Genomic DNA, 18,531 nt, shown 5'->3' with positions numbered 1-18,531 from the left:
CTGCTAATGTAGTTTCCATTTCTATGCTTCTGCCTACTGTGGACATCTCACAGATATGGGATCACACAATAGGTGTTCCTTATGAGGAGCTTCTTTCCCTCAATGTAACGTTTTCATATTCATCCACGTCGTCCATCCACATGTGTACCAGTATTTCATTCCTTTCTACTGGACATCTCTGTGACACAGGCAGGGGCAGCAGCAGTTTGTGCCTCTGATCTGGGGGCAGCCTGGACCCCCTCCCTTCTTTCCTGCACAACCCACCCAGGGCACTCTGCAGCTCCAGGAGCCCTTTCCCACCTGCTCTCCCAGGGGTGGGTCTGCTGGCTTTGTAGACCTGGTCAGGGGGACCAGCAGGTCCTGTCACCTCGCAGGACCATGGTGTCTTGGAGCTGGCAGGCACAAGCTCTCAGCAGAGATGGGAACACTGAGGCTCAGAGGTAGGTGGAGAAGTTGTGGGCAGAATAGGAGCGCCAGCCTCCAAAATTGCACGGCCGCGGCCTTCTCTGTAAGGTGTTCAGGGCCCTCCACACTCCTCCTGCCTCAGAGTCTGCAGGCTACCTTCCCAGCCAATAGGTCGCTATCCTGGCCTGGGAGGATTCCCAGGTGGCTCAGTGGTAAAGAATCCGCCTGCCAATGCCAGAGACACAGGTTTGATCCCTGGGTTGGGAAGATCCACTGGAGAAGGGAATGGCAACCCACTCCAGTATTCTTGCCTGGAGAATCCCCTGGACAGAGAAAGCCTGGCAGGCTACAATCCATGGGGTGGCAAACAGTCAGACACGACCAAGCACGCCCGCTTGCACACACACATCCTGGCCAAGTGCTCACCCTTGGCACACTCATAAGCAGAGTGGAGGAACAGGAAGACCCCAGGCCCAGCAGAGGCAGGACCGGGGCTGCCACTGTACCCATGCAGGGCCCCCGAGGCCCCGGGCCAGGGGCCTACTCCACAGGAAAACATCCTGCTCCTGCCAGCAGCTGCCCACGTGGCATAGTCTGCCAGCGACGGCCTGGCCTGGCTTCAGAGGGCCAGGAGGGCTGTGTGTTCACGGCAGGTCGGGACGGTGCCCTCACGGTGCAGGCCACTCTGCTCTTCCCTCCACCCACACGACCGCACCTACCTTCAGGGCCTGCACCTTCCTGTCCAGCAGGCTCTCAATGTCCCCCGCCACCTTCTCCACCAGCTTCTGAGGCTCATTCTCCTGCACCTCAAACAGATTCCTGTTGTCCTTGTAGATCTGGAAGGAAGCAAAAGCCTGGGGTGAGGCCAGGGTGATCCCCCACTCCTCAGACATGGCGTCCATATGCCCTCGCTGCACAGTTCCCCACGGAACGGTCCTCACCTCTACCCTGACCCCAGCTTTGGCCATTGAGAGAGAACAGGGAGGTCTGGGGGTCCCACTCAAACTCCGATAGACTTGGAAGAAGTTCAAGGCCATGGCTCCACTTGCGCTGCTTGTGTGAGTCTGGTGGGATGAGGTTGTCACTGCCTTCTCTGGGACTCAGGGTTCCCCATCCAGGGGCCACAAGCAGCACCTCCCTGACTGGCTCAGGCTTGCTAATAATAGCGGGGGGCAGGGTGCTGTGGGGAGATGGAGCCAATAGGCACACACTGTACCCCACATACCGACACGAAGGTGCTCTCACACCCATAAACCCACACATGCATCACACACATAGAACCACCTCTCCACACAGGCTCAGGCATCCATACCCCACTTTCGCTGGCACTTCCCCAAAGCGTTTGCAGAAACCATTGTGGGAGCTCGGTGTGCCCCAAGGGGCTCCTCTGTCATTCTGGGCAAAGAATATGGGGACAGGGACCAGGGAAGAAAAGGCATACAGGGGGAATGAATCTGCTTCCCCTCTTCCTTGGTGGGGTTTGGCCTGTGTGCACACGCATGTGAGGGTGTAAATCTGAGAGTCAGCATCTGCATGTGTGAATGGGTGCTATGGCTCAACACACACCCATCTGTGTGTACGAGCCTGAGTGTTGGGATGGGGTGGGGTTAGGGCGGCTAGATGAAGCCTGGGGGCTGTATGTGAACGGTGGAAGCAGGTTTCCGTGGGCATCTTTGTTCACGACAGGGGTCTTAGGTGTGTGCACGTGTGTGTGTGTGTGTGTATGTGTGTGTGTGTGTATGTGTGTGCGTGGTTGTGCACTGCACACCCCTACATGTGCCTCTGAGCCTGAATGAGCCCCCATATCCATCCAGGTGACCCCAGGAAATCTGTGCCGCAAGCTGGCTCCTTCAGCACAAGGTCATGGGCTGGTCGCCACAACAGAACCGCGGCCACCAGACTTTTGCCATCGGGCTGTGCAGAAGTGGAGGGATGTGGAGAGACACAGAGAGGAGGCGATGAGGAGGCGATAAGGAGGTGGGAGAGGCCGCTGATGAGAGACAGACAGGCGGGGGAGATAAGGTCGGGAGAGTGACAGGCAGAGTAGGCAGATAAAGGCCTCTGGCATGTGACGAGGGGAGGAGGTGGGGGACCCGGCGCCTTCAGAGCCCCGGCCCCGCTGCCCAGTGGGCCCCTGGCAGTCCAAGGGTTAAAGCAGCGCTCAAAGCTGGCTCAGGCAGTCTCCTCCTCCCACCACCCCCATCCCTCCCGGCTTCTCTTTTCTTTTTGTCCTTCTCTTAGAACAAAATAATTTGTGGTGAAGTCGCTCCTTCCCACAGAGCCGTGGCGATTATAGGGAGAGTCACAGGCCTGGCTGCATGGTCAGGCAGGAGGGAGGCCCCCAGTGGGCACCGGGCAGGTTGTTTACGGGACTCCCCAGGGCCTGCCTCAGGCCAGAACCCCCAGATGGAAGACAGTGGTGGAGGCAGAGGCCAAGCAGGGGTCAGAGCCGGGGGCACCACTGAGAAATGCAGGGAGGCTGGAGCCCAGGGCCCACTGCGGGAGAAACTGAGGCTCAGAAATAGGAGAGGACAGGTCAAGGCCACACGACTGTGAGGGGCCAAGCCACTCACCCGTCCTCCCTGACATCTTCCCAGGTTTCAGGACATGAAAAATACACACCCTTTCTCAATCCTAGACCACTGCCCCCAAGTGTGTTGAGGCCTCACTCAGCCGCACTGGCTGAAACTCCTGCTGAGTGCAACCCGGCAGGCTGGCGTCAGCAGGGGGCGCAGCCGTCTGGCTTCTCAGGGCAGGGTATGAAGTTCCCATATCTGACTCCCTGGTCAAGGTCATTCCCTGGCACCCCAGCAGTCAGGGCTGTCCATGGTGGCGGGAGCCCTGGTATTGGAGGGTGGACCTTGCAGCCTCCTGACAGCTCTCCTCTGGGAAGCCGGGGGTCCGTCCCCTCTGGGTCTAGGATGCCCCTGGGCAACCTGGCATGGTGCTGAACCAGGGCTCAGGGGCTGCAGAGAGCGTGGGTTTCCAAGTGGCAGAGTCACACCCAAAGACCGTGACAGCAGGTGCAAGGGCTCGGAAGCAGGGACCCTGTTAAGAAATAGCCCATCTCAGTGTCCGATCTGTTAAATGAGAGAATGGCAGTCCTCCCCTCACATGCTGACCAAGGACCAAAAGACTCATGCCACGAAGAGCCTATATTAATTTTCGTAGTATTACTGCTATTGTTTAGGATCACCAGAATTCTGCAGATGGAATCATAGTCCCATCCCTGCCCCTACTGTCCTGGCTACGTCTGAATACTTAGGATCCAAAGCCTTTGGCTCCCACTGCTGGGCAGGCAGCATTGGTCTCCCCAGGTCTGCCCACCTCCCATCCCGCCCTCCCTCCCAGGCCTCCTCGGACAGCACCCCTTCCGTCAGTCAGCCTGTCTTTGTCTCCATCTTGGCCTCAGCCACGGTGGTGATAACGGGAGCCTTGGACAGTATACAGCCATGGCCACCTCCCTTCCATCGCTCCCCAGGCACTGGGTCTGTGTACAAAGGAACCACCAGCCAATGCATGTGCCAAATTCCATGTTCAGGAGAAAAGCTCCAGGGCAAGCATGACCCAGGTCCGACTCCTTCACCTCCTCCTGCAGGTGTGCCATCCTTTGGAGTCTGGGGCCACACCTGCCACGCTTTCTTCTTGGGTCTACTCAAAGATCCACCATGACATCCTTTTCTCCCCCTATTTTTTTCAGCCATACCATGCAGCATGCAGGATCTTAGTTCCCTGACCAGGGATGGAGCCCGTGCCTCCTGCAGTGGAAGCGCGGTGTCTTAACGACCACTGGACTGCCAGGGAAGTTCCCAGCATGATACCCTTCTGCTGGGTGCTGGTGCCAGAATTCGAGGCCGCTCCAGCTCACTGAATTGGCAGGTGCACTCAGGCCTCTGGGTCCCCGCTGCCACACCTCTGCTCACACTGTGTCTACCTCCCCTGCCTGCCTACCTACATCCTCCCTAGAGTGAGGTAGGGCAATGGGCAAGAAGGAGTTTCTGGGGAGATGAAGGCACAATTCCAGAACTGCAGGGACTGGCTGAGTTGAGCTCTAGCCAAGCCTGTCCCCCAATCCCAAATAAGCCCCTGAGAGGCAAGAGCCCTCCATCCTCCCATCCCAGATGCCTCACCCCCCTCAACATCCCCCTGGACCTGCTCCAGCTGTCCCCATCCCCTGGGGTGGGGCCCTGAGCTGAACCCTGTGTCCCAGAGATCCATGACACAGCCCAGGAGATGGTCCCACCCCAGGGGAGAGGTCATCCCCTGACTGATGCGGCCCAGGGAGTGCTTTCCACCTGCAGGCCCAGCAGGAAGTCCGGGAGGGCCCAGGGCAGCTCCAGAGCACCAGCCTGGCTCCCTTCAACCCCAGGCGCTAGCCCTGGTCCCTGGAGCCAACTCGGAAGCAAGAGAAAGAGCAGGGCGCACCGGGCACAGGGCCTCAACAACCACAGCAGGACTGTGTGCCCGCTGGTGTCCTTGGCCCAGAGAGCTAATTGGAAAAACCCAACAACTCCCACAGCAGTGCCGCATGGCCCCCAGCTCAGCACAGGCAGCCGGACCAAGGAGAAAGAGACAGGGGCCAACAGGTCTACAGGCAGTGACAGCTCCACGCCGGCTGTGACAGGAGGAAGAGACAGGGGCTTCATCCCCCTGAGGGGATGGTGAACGGCAGTGGGACAGGGCAGCAGACTAGGGTACAGGCTGGCTGGGGCCAGGGGCACATGCTGGGGAGAGCAGGAGACACAGCCACAGAGGTGCTGAGTGACAATTCAGGAGGCAGTTTGCAGCCCCTCGTTCGCAGCAGTTCCCGGCTCCTCCACCCTGTACCACCACCCATGGCCAGTGCTCATCTTCCACCCCTTGAGGGCACCCCTTACCAATGACCAAGCCCTGTCCTTCCATGTCTCTCATCTCCCTCCCACCCACTTCCCTCAGCACCCCCACCCATGCCCCCCAGTGTTGGCCGCAACCCCAACCCTCTCTCAGCTTTAGTTAATTCTTTTGTGAAGCAGCATGTCTGGCCAGCTTGCCTTCTGGCCTTGGGAATTCCAGGGCCTGTGGGGGCCAAGGCCCTTTCAGGGGCCCCAGGGACTCTTCCTAGCCTCCTGCTCTCAGAGGTGTCCACACACAAGGGGGAGATGGGCCTGGAGGACACTTGGAGGAACAGTGACCTTGGGCAGGAAGCGTGGATGCTTGCAGGAGCAGATGGAGCCAGCCTTATCCTCCCAGCTCCAAACAGTCCTGCCTGGGAGTGGAATAAGTGCTGAGGCCCCTAAACACGGGGCAGCCACACAGGAGACAAAAGGCCAGGACCACTGACCTGGACAACCCCCCATCAGACTGTTGAGGCATTTAGACAAGTCCCAGTCAGCAGCAGTGGGGCCTGGACCCAAGCCAGCACCCAACCTGCCCAGGGAGAGGTGGAGAGTGGGAGAGACAGATACAAAAAGGAGGGCAAAGAGTGCAAGGGAGAGGATGGGAAAGGAAGGAAGAGGGGCTGCGGAGGCCGCAGAAACAGCCCTGTTTGCCGTGTGTTGACTCTGGCCACCCAAAGGCTGGCTGCTTCACACACTTGGCCTCCCTGATATACAAGCCCTGAGAAGGGACCATTCTGATGATGCCAGCTTAGCAGGCAGGGCACTGAGGGCCACACAGGACAGGTCACACAGCTGCTCAGCTAAGAACGGCCACTCTTATCCAGAGTGCTTGCTTTAGGTCACGCTCTCTGCAGTTCTGTTCCCTGCACTGACCCCCAAACTTCAAAATGAGGCACAGGGGATCAGCTGGGAATCTGGGCGGCCTAAAAGGGGCCTGGGGGACTCAGAGTGGCACTGGAAGCCCGAGGCCCATGGAAGGCAGGAGGGCCATTCTGCAGGGGAGGAGGGTGGATGACCAGCAGAACCAACCTGCTCGGCTAACCAACCACCCAGCCTTGGGAGTTAAAACAGGCACGCATGTGAGGCTCTTCTCTGCAGCGAAGGTGAACGGGCCCTAATCTCTGGAAAATTAAATCAGAAAGAAAATGGAACGAGAAAGATTTGATGCAGGCTGGGCCCTGCTGCTGCCTGACTCCTCAAAGGCTCAGGCTCAGCTGGGGGTTCAGCTGGGTGCTCCAGCGTCCTGCCCCACTTCCCTTGCCCAGGGCGCTGAGCAGGGTACAGGCAGGTGGCGGGGAGCTGAACCCCAGGATATGACCTTCCTGGGGGATGTGCTATTCTCCAGCCCCACCTTTAGCCACGTCTCAGTGTCTGGTCCCTAGTACTGAAAAGAGCGGCTGGGGGGAGTTTTAACTGTCCAGCTCTCGGGTTAACAGTTTCCTAGAGATGGTGGGACGGCCTTCTTATACCGGACTATACGTGGACAAGCAGTGGGAAGGCCACAGGATCTGGGATTGGAGACAAGGGCCAGCTGCTGGAAGGGGTACACTTGTTTAAGGGATCAGGGGAGCCTTAGGTGGGAGGATAGGGGGCTTTTGGTGGCCCAGAGATCCCGAGCTGGGCCCAGAGGGAGGTGGGGGGATGGAGGGACTGGCAGTGACCAGCTCAGGGGCCCCAGTCAGTCAGGGCAATGCTGGCCCCTGCCCTCAACCCCACCAGGCTGCTACTGCACCTGTCTCCTCCCTTTACAGAGAAATTGAGGGTATTGACATAGCTGCTAATAATCACCCTTGAAGACCACAGGGTGGAGGGAGTAGCCAGCCACCTGGGCACCCTCTCACTGAGGGCAGATCCTGGACAGGCTGTACAATCGGGACGTTTCCCACGTCCAACCACCCGCAAGCCCCACAGCCCTGTTCCTCTGGGGCTGCCCACACCAGGTGCATGAGAAGCCTGACCCAGCTGCTCCGGGGACATACCAGGCCCTGGACTGTGTGTGTGGCAGACAGCGAGCTCCCTGCGGCAGGGGTTGTGGCCCCGCTCTGGCCTTTCTGGAGTGGGGTTTACAGTAAGGCAAGGGCAAGGGGCCCTGGAGCCCCAGAGCACACAGTCGGTGCACCGGTGGCGGGTTACGGGCCACTCGGCTGCATGCTTCATCAGCTGCTGACAATCACCAGCTGCCACATGAGGGTCCCATGTGGTCCTGCCACGCTGCCACCATCCTGCGGTGGGTTGGCTCCACAGTTAGTCAGCTGCATGTGGTGTCATGTCATGTCACACATAGTTTGTATATTGTGAGGCTGGTTGTCACATCAGTAATAGCTAACCTTCTATACAGGGACTTCCTGGAATGAACCCTCTGCTTAGAGAGGTTTGCAGATGCCTGCCTGGGCTGCTGCAATGGGCCCTGCATGGGCTACAATGGAGGACATAAAGGCAGAATGGGAATGGGGAGTAGGGCTCGAGACCTGGCTTCCTGGAGCAGATGACAACGTGGCCCTGTTGGGTTGGTGGCCCATCAGTGGCCCACCCCACCCCATATCCTTACATCCCTACTGGGCACTCATGTTCATGCCACAGGCTCTTTTTGGGGTCTCTGGAGCCTGGGGCAGCAGAGATGGGCCAGACCTTGTCCCTGTCCCCCTGGGACTCAGCACTGGAGAGGACAGATGTCCATTTGGGCTGCTAACGGCAGAGGGGTGGTGGTGGGGGAGGTGTGTAGGAGACATCTGTGAGAGAGGCTGGTCTGCTGGGGTAGGGTGGGCGACGGGTGTGTGAAGGAAAAGACTGAGATGGCTTGTCAGAGGAGAGGCCATTTGAGCGGAGCCTGAAGGGCTGGGCAGGAGTCCTCCAGACACAGGGGTGACTGGGGGTCAGGGACTGCAGGAGTAAAAGCAGGTGTTCTCAGGCTGGGAGCAGGGAATGGACTGCTCAGTGTCAGGAGCACAGAGGTGTGCAGGGAAGCTGGGGGGACAGGTGCTGATGGGAAGGGTCCTAGCTTCCCAGGTGGTGGGGGATGGAGTTGGGGGATCCTCAGGGAAGGAGGGGGTGTGGCCCAGATCCCAAGGTGAGAAGGCCCTGGTGGCTTCATGGCCCCTTGGCCCCCGAGAGGAAGCTGCCAGGAGCTCTCAGAAGCAGATTCCCTTGAAAAAACTCACAGGGGCCTAAAGCCCCCCGCCACCACCCCCAGCAACGCCTCCCTGTTTTTAAAGTTAAAGTTTAGTTGACTGTCATCCATTACCGCAATTAGTACATTATGTCTAATTATGCAATTAGTGTAAAAAGTGCACTTGCTGCTGAGAATGGGAAATTACGCTGCCTCGTTACGCTGTAAAATCCATGTCATAAAAAGGCTCAATCTCTTGTTTTTCAAAAGACACAAAACCCAACACAAAACAATAAACCAAATCCTCCCAGTTGAGCTAGGGCCAGGGTATGCCAATCTCTCTGCACTTATCCCCGTGCAGACTCCCACCTCTGCAAGGCACTGTCCCACCCTGGCCCCGGGGCAAGGCAATGACCCGCCACCAGGGAGTGCTGACGAGCAGCCCACTCCTAGCTGTGGCCAGTGTTTGCTGCTCTGAAACAGATGTGAATTTCTAAGCTGATTTTAAAAACCATGGCAATCCTGATTCTCCACCTGTTATTCCAGATCCAACTTTGAACCTGCCCTAGCATTAAGGCTTGTATATCTTAGGTGAGAGTATCCTGCAGGGGTATGGTTTCTAACCAGCTCCAAGAGAGAGGCAAGGTTCCTGAAGGCAGCACTCTGAGGTTCCTAACGGTGCCTGTGGGGAAAGAGGCATATTGCAGCTCAGGGGAAACTGGGGGAACTTTCTCACACTCAAACCCTAATAGCTTTGTCTGGATAGGCAGTGAGCTCCCCATCACAGGAAGTATGCAAGCCCCATCTGTCAGAGATGCTTAGAAGGGGTTCACCTCACACAGTAGCTGGGCTCTAGGCTGCCATAGATAGCAGCATCCCCATGGCTGTGTGTCTACATGAAGCTGGCCGTCTGTGACTCTATCTTCCCCAGGTTCTGGCTCTCTCGGTGGTCAAGGGGATATCTGGGGACAGGTGTGGGAGGAGAGAGGAATCCGACAGGGTGTCTCCCTTCCACAAGGGTGACAGTGCCAGATGGCCAAGTCCATGGGAGCTGGGGAGGGGGCACACACCTGTGTCACTTCAAAAGCAAATGCTTCACGGTCAGGTCTCCATGACCCACCACCCAGCTCCAAAGTCAGAAGTTACAGCTCTAGCGTGGCCCACTTAGTGCCTGCCTAAGAAGCTCCCTCTCTGAGCCCCTTCCTTCAAGTTCCCACCACTCCTTGCGTGCCAGGTGCTTGACCCAGGCCTGGTGCTGGGGTGGTGCAGGGTCTCGAAGACTCCTTCCCAGACAGAAATCTGCCCTGGCCTCAGGGGTAAGATGCATGCACCTCCTGCAGCTGCTGCTGCCAAGCTCGGACGAGGGGTTCACAGAGCAGAGAACCTGAGATGCGGAGCCCCCAGCACCCTAGGGCCCATGGGGCACTAGGAGCCCTGCAACGACCCCCACCTGCAATGTGTACACCGACAGCTCTGGGCGCATTGACGGGTCAGTGCCGTGCACACCCCGATGGAAGCACTTTCTGAGAAGGCGGCTGGATTTGGGGGAGGGACGGCACCTGGACCCTACTAGAGGGATACTTGTTGCCTATACTCAAGGTGTGAGGTCCCTGGACAGTTCCAGCCTTCCAGCCTTTGTCTACTCGGGTGATCTTGGAGAGCAGGGGAACCATGTCATGGCCTGGCCAGGTGGGCACCTGCCATGGAGGCCTCTGGCCTCTTGATTTGGTCCAGGATAGCATCAGGATGCAGAAGGGGTGGTGTGTGTGTGACCCTGGGCTGAATCAAACTACAGGCAAGATCTGGGGGCCCCTGCGCACTCCCCTTCCCTGAGCTGGGAGCCGCCGGCTGTCGAGGCAGCTGGGAGGGAAGCTGTGCCCAGCACGCCAGCTGGCACGGGGGGAGTGCGAGTAAACACACCCGCACTTTCCCAACTCGCAGAAGTCGCCGGGTGGCGGCCGGCTGGTGTGGGCGCCCATGTTTACAGGGAAACAGATTGTTTGTGCCTGCGTCTGGGCCCCCTCACCGCCCACCCTGGCTCAGTTCCCTCCCGCTGCTCTCCACCCCGGGGCCCCGCCTTCCCTCCTCCAGGACTCCTCAGCCTCTCAACGCAGGAAGACAAGGACAGCGATGATAGGCACCCACCCATCCCCGTGTGGTCAGACAGGGCTCAGCGCATAACCCACTGAGTCACAACAATTCTGAAAGGCAGGCACAGCCACTGGCCCCACTTTACAGCTAAGGAAGTGAGGCTCTGGTAGGTGCAGAAGCCGGCTGAGATCGTAGTTATGAATGGAGGAGCCCGTGATACTGGGCATCTTAGACCTCAGTCATCAGTTTTAGGCTCCAGGGTCCCTCCATCCTGCCACCCCCCAGACAAGCCCAGTCCACCCTTTACCTGGGTCAGCACCTTGAGCAACCCTGGCCCAGCGTGGACATGGACATGGACACGGACCCCGCCCTCACCTTGAACACGGACCCCGCCCTCACCTTGAACATGGACCCCGCCCTCACCTTGAACATGGACCCTGCCCTCTTCTCGACACCACGGCCCCAGGACAGAGACCAGGGCCTGGCACTGGCCTGCCGTCAGGCCTCTTCAACCCCTTCACCTCCGAGTCTCTGTCTTTGGCTCCATACAGCCTAGTGTCTCCACTCTCAGGAGTGAGAGAACTGGCGGGGTGGGGTGGCAGTCTGGGAGCCAGGGTGGGCAGAGACTCCAGCGGACACTTGGTTGGCCAGGGAGGACTCTGACTCAAATTTCACAGAGCCAAGTGTTAGTAGGATCTCATCTAAGAGGGCTGTCCCTCAGTCTAGAGTTGGTGGAAATTTACCCCCATAAATGCCCTCATGAAATAGATTTGAGGCTGGGCCTGAGGCACAGTTCGAAGGCCAGGGAGCAAAGGATAAAGTCGGCTTCCTCTGCCCGAATCACCTCCATTCCAGTCCTCCCAACACTGATAGCCCAGGGTGGGCCACCCTCTTCAGGGGCTGGAGAAGGGTGCTCAGGGACTCCAGAGGGGCCAGAAACCCACCTTTCCCCAAGAGTCTCCAGGCAGGTTTCCTGGGTGGGAGGGCTCATCAGATTTTTCTTCATCCATCCCCCCTCCCCTCCCCCAGCTGTGACAAGGGCCCCAGGAGGAAACCAAAGTGCCAAGAGGGTCAGAATCTGTCCAAAGGAGACCTTCCCACTCCCGAGTCCCCTGCACTCACAGCCGAGAATTGGCTACATAACTGCAGGTCTGAGTTCCCGCCCTGCTCTTTACCAGCCGCGTGGCTTGGCATGAGCCTTCACCCTCAGCCGGGCTTTCTGGGGCATTCCTCAAAGATGAAAGGTCAAACGCAAGGTGCCGCTGGCTTCTCAAGGGGCCTCCTTCCAGGGCCGCTCCCGAGGCTGCCCCACACTGTCCTGCAAGGCCTGACTTTCCAGGTCTCACAGGCTGGAAATCTGCCCTTTGCTGCTGAGACTTGTTGCTGAAGACATCGTCCAGTAATGACAGCGCCAATTACAACGCGAGGCCCTAGGGCTGGCTGCTCTTGTGAAAACACTGGATCTTGGCATGTCAGGCACGCAGGATGGAGGCAGAGATGGAGGTAAGTCTGGGAGTGGCTGCGATCTCCCATGGTGTTAGGGGCCCCTTTTGGGGGCAAGGTCATCCTAGGGCCCTGCCCCACACCCAGGCGCTCACTGTAGTTCCAGGTACGTGTGTCTAACCCACATACCAGCTCACACGCCACATCTACACCCAGGGCCCGGAAAGTCACTTGCAGATCCTGCCCATGATTCACACTGAGGCTTCCAGAAAAGACACCACAGTTCGGACAGATCTGTCCATTGTCCCTGGATACCCTGGAAGGAGGCTCCATGAGAAGTCAGCAGCCCCAGGCCTGGATGAGGCTCTGTGGGTTTCTATCCACATCTCAAAAGGGGGTCTGCAGCCATCTGAAATGTTTTCAGCAGTGAAACTTTTCTGGCCCCAGATGGTTGGGGCTACTTGAAGGTTATCTCCCTAAATCTTCCTGCTGGACATGACACTGGAGAGGCCCCTAACAACACAGAGGGCTCAGGGGCTTACTGGGGGCAAGGGTGTGTGGCCTGCCAGACAGTGGCCTGTGGATCAGCATCCCCGGGAGGGCTGAGCCCCCTCCTCTGGTCCCAGTGCCCGAGTGTCAGGTGCTGACAGGCAGTGGGGACCTGAATCTCACTGGTGGTGAGTGTGCAAGCGCATGTGGGAGGGAGCACGCCCACGCCTAGGCTATCTCGTTCACGTCCTGTCGGCCTCTTCCAGCTCCATCTTAGTCCTTCTCCTAGTTTTTCTTTTTCTCTTATTTTCAATTTATAGGCTCTTCTTGAATTTTATGTATCCTTGTAAGAACCCTTAAATCTCCTGGAGAATAAGTTGGCGGCATAAATAAATAAACAAACAGGACGGAGACACTGAGGCCCTGCACATGCTGAAGATACACTGGGGACAGGTATGCATCAGGGGCGTGCAGGCACCAAGGACACGCACACGCTGGGGACACACGCCCAGAGGGAACCCGTTCTCTCGGGTCATTAACGGGCTCTCCTGAGCCCTCATAGGAGGGCTTGAAACACCCAGGGTGGTGACCACACAGGGTTTCCTAGAGCTGGGGGGCCAGTGGTCTCCATATATCCACTGTCAACTGGGGCTCCTGGGCGGGCCCTGGCCCCTCTCTGTGCCTCAGTGTCCCCTCACCTACTGTGGGGAAAGAGTGACAATCCTTGGCACCCCCCTCAGCTCCAGGTTCTTTCTCCATTAATGCAAGAACCTCAGTGGCCACTGGGGTCAACATTTATCTTCACCGTGACTGTGCTCAATGTTTGCCTTGCAAATGAACTGTGCAAACAGGACCCACTGCTCAGCCACGAACAACACTGTGAGGGTCCCTGGTCTGAACAGTCATGAACTTCAAAGTGAGTGAGCTGTGCTCAGGGGAGGCAGACACTGTGCCTGGGCTCCCCCTCCAGGTGGGCCACCTCCTTACTGCCCAGCAGACACAGAGATCCCCCTCAGCGATGATGCCAGGCTGCAGCAGACAGCTCCGGGGCACACATTCCCTCCTGCACACACGGGGAGCAACCATGGTTCGAATCAGCAGATGAGGCAGTCCTTCCTGCCCACCCCCACCCAAAGACAAGAGGATGCAGGAACGCCACGAAAACAGTTGATCTCCTTACTGATAGTGGGTGAGAAAAAATTATCTCGCCCTAAACACTAAAAATAAAACCCCGTCTCCTAAAAGCAGGGCCCCTCTCAGCTCATGGCTTAGAGAGGCTTTGTCGCTAAGTCCAAACGTAGATTTGCTGGAGAAGCCGAGAGCACTAAACCCTAGCCTGCCTTACCCAGGGGCTCAGCCTTGGGGTAAATTGGGGCCCCCCACCCCAACCACTGCAGTACAAGGCGGAGCAGTGAGCCCAGATGACGCTGTCCAAGGTAGGCAGGAAGAGGGCAGCAGGAACCAGGTCCATATGCTGCTCGTGCCCAGCTAATGGGCTAACAAATGAGCAGGTCTCGCCTCTAAAAGGTGATGAATGAGCAGTTGCCCAGGAGAGTGGAGGGATGGGCCCCCTCCCCACAGCTCTGCTCAGGCTCCGCCCTGACTTGGCACCTATGGAGTGCCCAGCCCAGCCCCGAGACTCCCCAGGGGTGGGGTGGGTGGGGGCTGGGGGTGAATGTGGGTATGAGCAGGGGGAGGCCAAAAAGGGAATAAAAGGGCAGCCCCAGCCTTGGAGGACATCCCCAAACAAACTCAGACAGGGAGCCTGAAGTCTCCAACTGCCTGGGCTGCCTGCCATCATACTGTCTGGAGGGTGCCACTGAGGAGGGAGGTTGACTGACTCTTCCTTGAGACTCACCCCCACTGCACACACACACTGGGCTGGGGGACATGGGAGCCTGTGCCCTAAGGACTGAACTCTGGGGAGAGACCTGAGGCTGGGTGCTGGGGGGCCATCCACGGGCTGGGGTGCTGCTTCTCCCATATAACTATAGGACTGTAGCCGCCTAAGCTCACAAGGAGGAGACCTGTAGGCAGAAGTGGGGAACTGAGTCAAGGAGGGATCTAGGGCTCTGACTCAAAGCAAAGGTCGGCCTCCAGTGAGCGAGTGAGCCCCCATCACAGAGGGGATCAGCCAAAACTGGCCCCTAGGCCCCAGCCAGTCCTCTTCGGTGAAGTAGTGAACCAAATGGTCTTAACTTTGACCTGAAAGCCCGTTATCCTCAGTTTGTCTCCCAATCATTATGCAGTCCCCCTCCTCCAGGTACTCAGGACATTTCAAGGGGGCAGGGTTTCTGCCTAGTGACAGAGGACTGGCCCGGCTCCCACTGAGAGCTGTCTGGCCAGGTGAGGCAGCCAGGTCCTTTGTGGGCTCCCTGTCCAAACAGCCCCCAGCCCCCGGCTTGTACTGCCACCCCTACCCTCCCCAGCCCACCCCCACCCGTGTAAACAGAACCTGTCCGCTTTCTCCCAGGGGCTGCTAATTCCTCGCCAGAACTGCTCGGACGTGAAATTGGAGTGAGACAATGTGTGTTTAAGGAAATGAATCTCGCATCTTAAGAGGCTCAGGGAGCCTGCCCTGCACCCCCCATCACCCCACCCACCCACCCCAAGCCTGGGAAGGAGCGCTTGGCATCAGGGAAGGAAAAGGCGGAGGTGACATTCAGTGCCAAATTAGCAGCCGCCACAGCCAAATATTGTACTTGCCTCCAATCTTCTTTTATTTTTCAAGAGAAAAGCCTTTTACAAAGTGAAAGAGGCTGTTGGAACACTAAGGCTGATGATCGTTTTAAAAGGCATGCCTGCCACGCGCATGCCCATCTCGGAGCGTTCCCTTCCTCTCTGCGTGCCGTCTCCTCCTTGCCCACAGCCACAACCCCAAGGTGCCCGCCCCCACAGTCAGGCCCCACCACGCCAGCCACACAGAGGACATCACGGGTGTTCTTGGCTAAAGTGACCCAGAGTCTCAGACCCTGGGCCAGTCTTGGACACGGGACCTGCCTGTGAACCATCTTATAATCTGCATGGCACCCTTGCAAGTGAGGGGTCATCTGTGGCGAGCCCAGAGCCACCTGGCCTACAGAGGCCTCAACAGAAGTGCCCAGCTCCTGGCCTCTTCAAGGGCTCCTGATGGCCCTTAGTGCCCCCGCTGTGAACAGTCATGCTGCCTGCGCCAGCTCCTATCACCTTTTATCCCGCTCCACTAGAGGCCTGATAGGCCCCACTCTTTGGTCACTTTGTTGAACAAATAATAACAGTCATCCTGGAGTCCAGCCCCCGGAATCCAGTCTGCCTCCATGTGCCACTAATTTACTGACTCACTGAATAGGTTGACCTGCCCCTCCAGAGGAAACACTATTTTTATCCCTGAGCCCCTGACCAAGTTCTGGGTTGATCTCACTGATCACCAGGAGTCAGTCAAACTGGTTTTGATCAACAGGGAAGACTTAGCCCACGTTTCCCATTTATTCAAACCTGGACTTCTCCAGGCTGCAGTTTGCTTATCTAAGGAGAGGATGGGGAGGAGCCTGGTGGTTCCAGGGATTGGAGACCCCTGAGCCCTAAGCCCCAACCTGGATGGTGACTGGTCCTGACCCACATGTGTGCAGCCATGGCACCCTCACCGATCTGAGCCACCCTCTGACCCCACCCCTGAAGTCCCAGGAGGTGGGGGCCTGGCAGTGCCCCATTTATAGGAGAGGTGCAGGGTTCAGACAGCTCTGGGCACTTGTTCATGGCCTCCACTGGTATCAGGACAACCAGGACCAGGATCCGAGGTGGGAAGCACCAAAACGTGGATGCTATGGTGTCTGCCCAGACTCCTGCATCAGGATGAAGCCAAGATGCTGGCTGCTGATGGGTCTCAGCTAAGTCCCTGCCTTAGCAGAGGGAGCCGCCTCACCCACGCTCCGCTGGACATGCGGGTTGAGTGGAGGGACACAAGGTCTACCACAACGAGGGGTGACTCTCAGGAGCGAGGCCAGTTCCAGTGCCCTCTGTGGAACTGGCTGGGCTTCTGTTAGGCCTGCATCCCAGTCAAACTTCTGCTGCCCCATCCTGCCTCCTTTGCCCCGACGAGGGTGGTCCCTGAGAGTACTCCCCCAGTCAACACCTGCACACAAACCCCCAGCTCAGAGTTTGCTTCCAGGGACTCAACCCTGCCACAGCTCATGTTGGGAGGGGTCCCAGGGAGCCAATTCTGAAACAGTTGTCCTGCTGAAGTGAGGGCTGCAACGCAGTGGTCGATGGAGCGCTGACAACCCTGGCGTGTGATAAAGGTGCGAATGATCGAACGTCCACCCACTGTGAACCAAAATGGGAATATCTGTGGATGGGTGCAATGTTTCAGGTCTCGAGAATTTCAGGGAAATGTAATCATAAGGACTATGGAATGGGATGGCCGTTGCTGAGGGCTATCAATGCTTTGGAAAGAGACAATGAAAGGCTGAATGTGATTAATCATGGTTTTTAAGGTGAAGTGTGAAAGTCAGAAGCCCCCTTGGCAGGATATAAAAAGACTCATCTCTTGCAGCCAGAGGCAGAAAAAGCTGAGGGTCAGGCACAGGACTTAATTAGAAGAGTGACAAAGATCCAGAGGGAGTTACAGTCTCAACTGCAGCAAGGTGTCTACCCAAGGTCAAGACCCTGACTGGGAAGGAACGGATCCCTGCGTTGTGAGGTGAGGGCTTCTGGGTCACTGCCCTTGAGAACCCTGAAACCCACCCTGAACTCTCTGAGCCTACAGAAGTGGCTGCTCCTCCTTATTAAGGCTAGGGCTCCCCTCTTGCTTAAAAATGATGAAGAGGCCTCCATGTTCGAAAGCAACAGGCTCCCCTCCTTCTCACTCACCAGACAAAAAACAAGGCTTGAGTCATAATGAGAAACCCACAACTCCAGGAAGTGCTGGGCCTGCTAAGAGAGAAAAAGGGACTAGGTCCTGAAGGTACTATCGCATCTAGCCAGCAGGAGGCCTGGATCCTGAGGTTGCTGGATCAAAGGCAGTAGAAAAGGTTAGATTATGGGCGAGGTTATTGATATGAACGGGCTTCCCAGGTGGCTCAGTGGTAAAGACTCTGCCTGCCAGGGCAGGAGACGCAGGAGACACGGGTTCAATCCCTGGGTCAGAGAAGCCTAGTGGGCCTTTATGTCCACGGGGTCACAAAAGAGTCAGACACGACTGAGAAACTGAGCACCATCCACCACCATCGATGTGAGAGCACTTTCTAATGATACAGCATCTAACACCCCAGTGAGGACCCCAGGGGATGGTGGAAGTCTGAAAAAAGCAATGGCCCACACTAAGAGAAGTTGAAATGCCAGAACTCCCAGAGCAAAGTTGAGAAAAGGATCAAAGGCTTAGACAAGTGGACATACCAGAGGAGTTCTACTGCAAAAGGCCAGAAAGCCCGACACAACCATGTTCCATGTGTGGGCCCTAAGGACACCATTTACCAAAGCGAAGAGGACTGTGTTGGTAAGAAGGGCACAAGCATCAGAGAGAAATTTAGTAGGGGCTGTCATCTGCTCTCAGGGCCAGCCTCGGAATCCAGCTCCATCTCACGCACCAGGTGACACGGAAGGATCTCAGCTTTGAGTGAGGCTGAGAGTTCAAAGGGACGCTGCAACAGGTTCAAGCCGAGGTGAAAGTGGCCCCGCAGCTCGGGCCACATGACGCAGCCGGCCCGATGGAACTAGAGGTATCTGTTCTGGGGAATGACGCTGTGTGACCTTTACGACAGTTTCTAATAGAATCACACAAGAGTCCGAGGGTCTAACAGAAAACTACACACTGTTCAGAAAGCATCTCCTGGATTGTCACTGGACCCTGGCAGAGACCACACAATGCACATGATTAAATGACCAGGCATATTAAATGATCTGGCTTCTGTCACATCCATGAAGTCATGAGGTCTTGTGAGCCCAAGAGTAATCCATTTTAAGAAAGGAGGGGGTGCGCATCCTTGATCAAGTATGAGCTGGTCAGAGGGCACAAGCAAGCCACAAGAACTCTTTTGTGACCCCATGGCTGGTAGCCCACTAGGCTCCTCTGTCCATGGAATTTTCCAGGCAAGAATACTAGAGTGGGTTGCCATGTCCTCCTCCGGAGGATCTTCCCGACCC

At 57.2% G+C, this 18,531-nt stretch overlaps 1 protein-coding gene and 1 long non-coding RNA gene across 3 annotated transcripts in view; one reads left to right on the top strand and one right to left on the bottom strand.

Moving 5' to 3' along the window:
- Positions 1-18,531, bottom strand: part of CACNA2D2 (calcium voltage-gated channel auxiliary subunit alpha2delta 2) — a 140,417-nt gene that overhangs the window by 70,481 nt on the left and 51,405 nt on the right. For both annotated transcript variants that reach the window (XM_061396825.1, XM_061396826.1), the window contains exon 3: positions 1,125-1,241. In XM_061396825.1, the coding sequence (XP_061252809.1) occupies positions 1,125-1,241 (117 nt within the window). The remainder of the gene's footprint in view (positions 1-1,124; positions 1,242-18,531) is intronic.
- Positions 10,894-15,005, top strand: LOC133235370 (uncharacterized). Its single transcript, XR_009732541.1, has 3 exons — positions 10,894-11,982; positions 12,732-12,864; positions 14,885-15,005. It is a non-coding gene; the product is annotated as an uncharacterized LOC133235370 (long non-coding RNA).

This window comes from Bos javanicus, chromosome 22 (genome assembly GCF_032452875.1).
Source record: "Bos javanicus breed banteng chromosome 22, ARS-OSU_banteng_1.0, whole genome shotgun sequence".
Taxonomy (NCBI): Eukaryota; Metazoa; Chordata; class Mammalia; order Artiodactyla; family Bovidae; genus Bos; species Bos javanicus.
The sequence above is the reverse complement of the archived record's forward strand: the minus strand, read 5'-3'. Positions and strand labels throughout refer to the sequence as shown.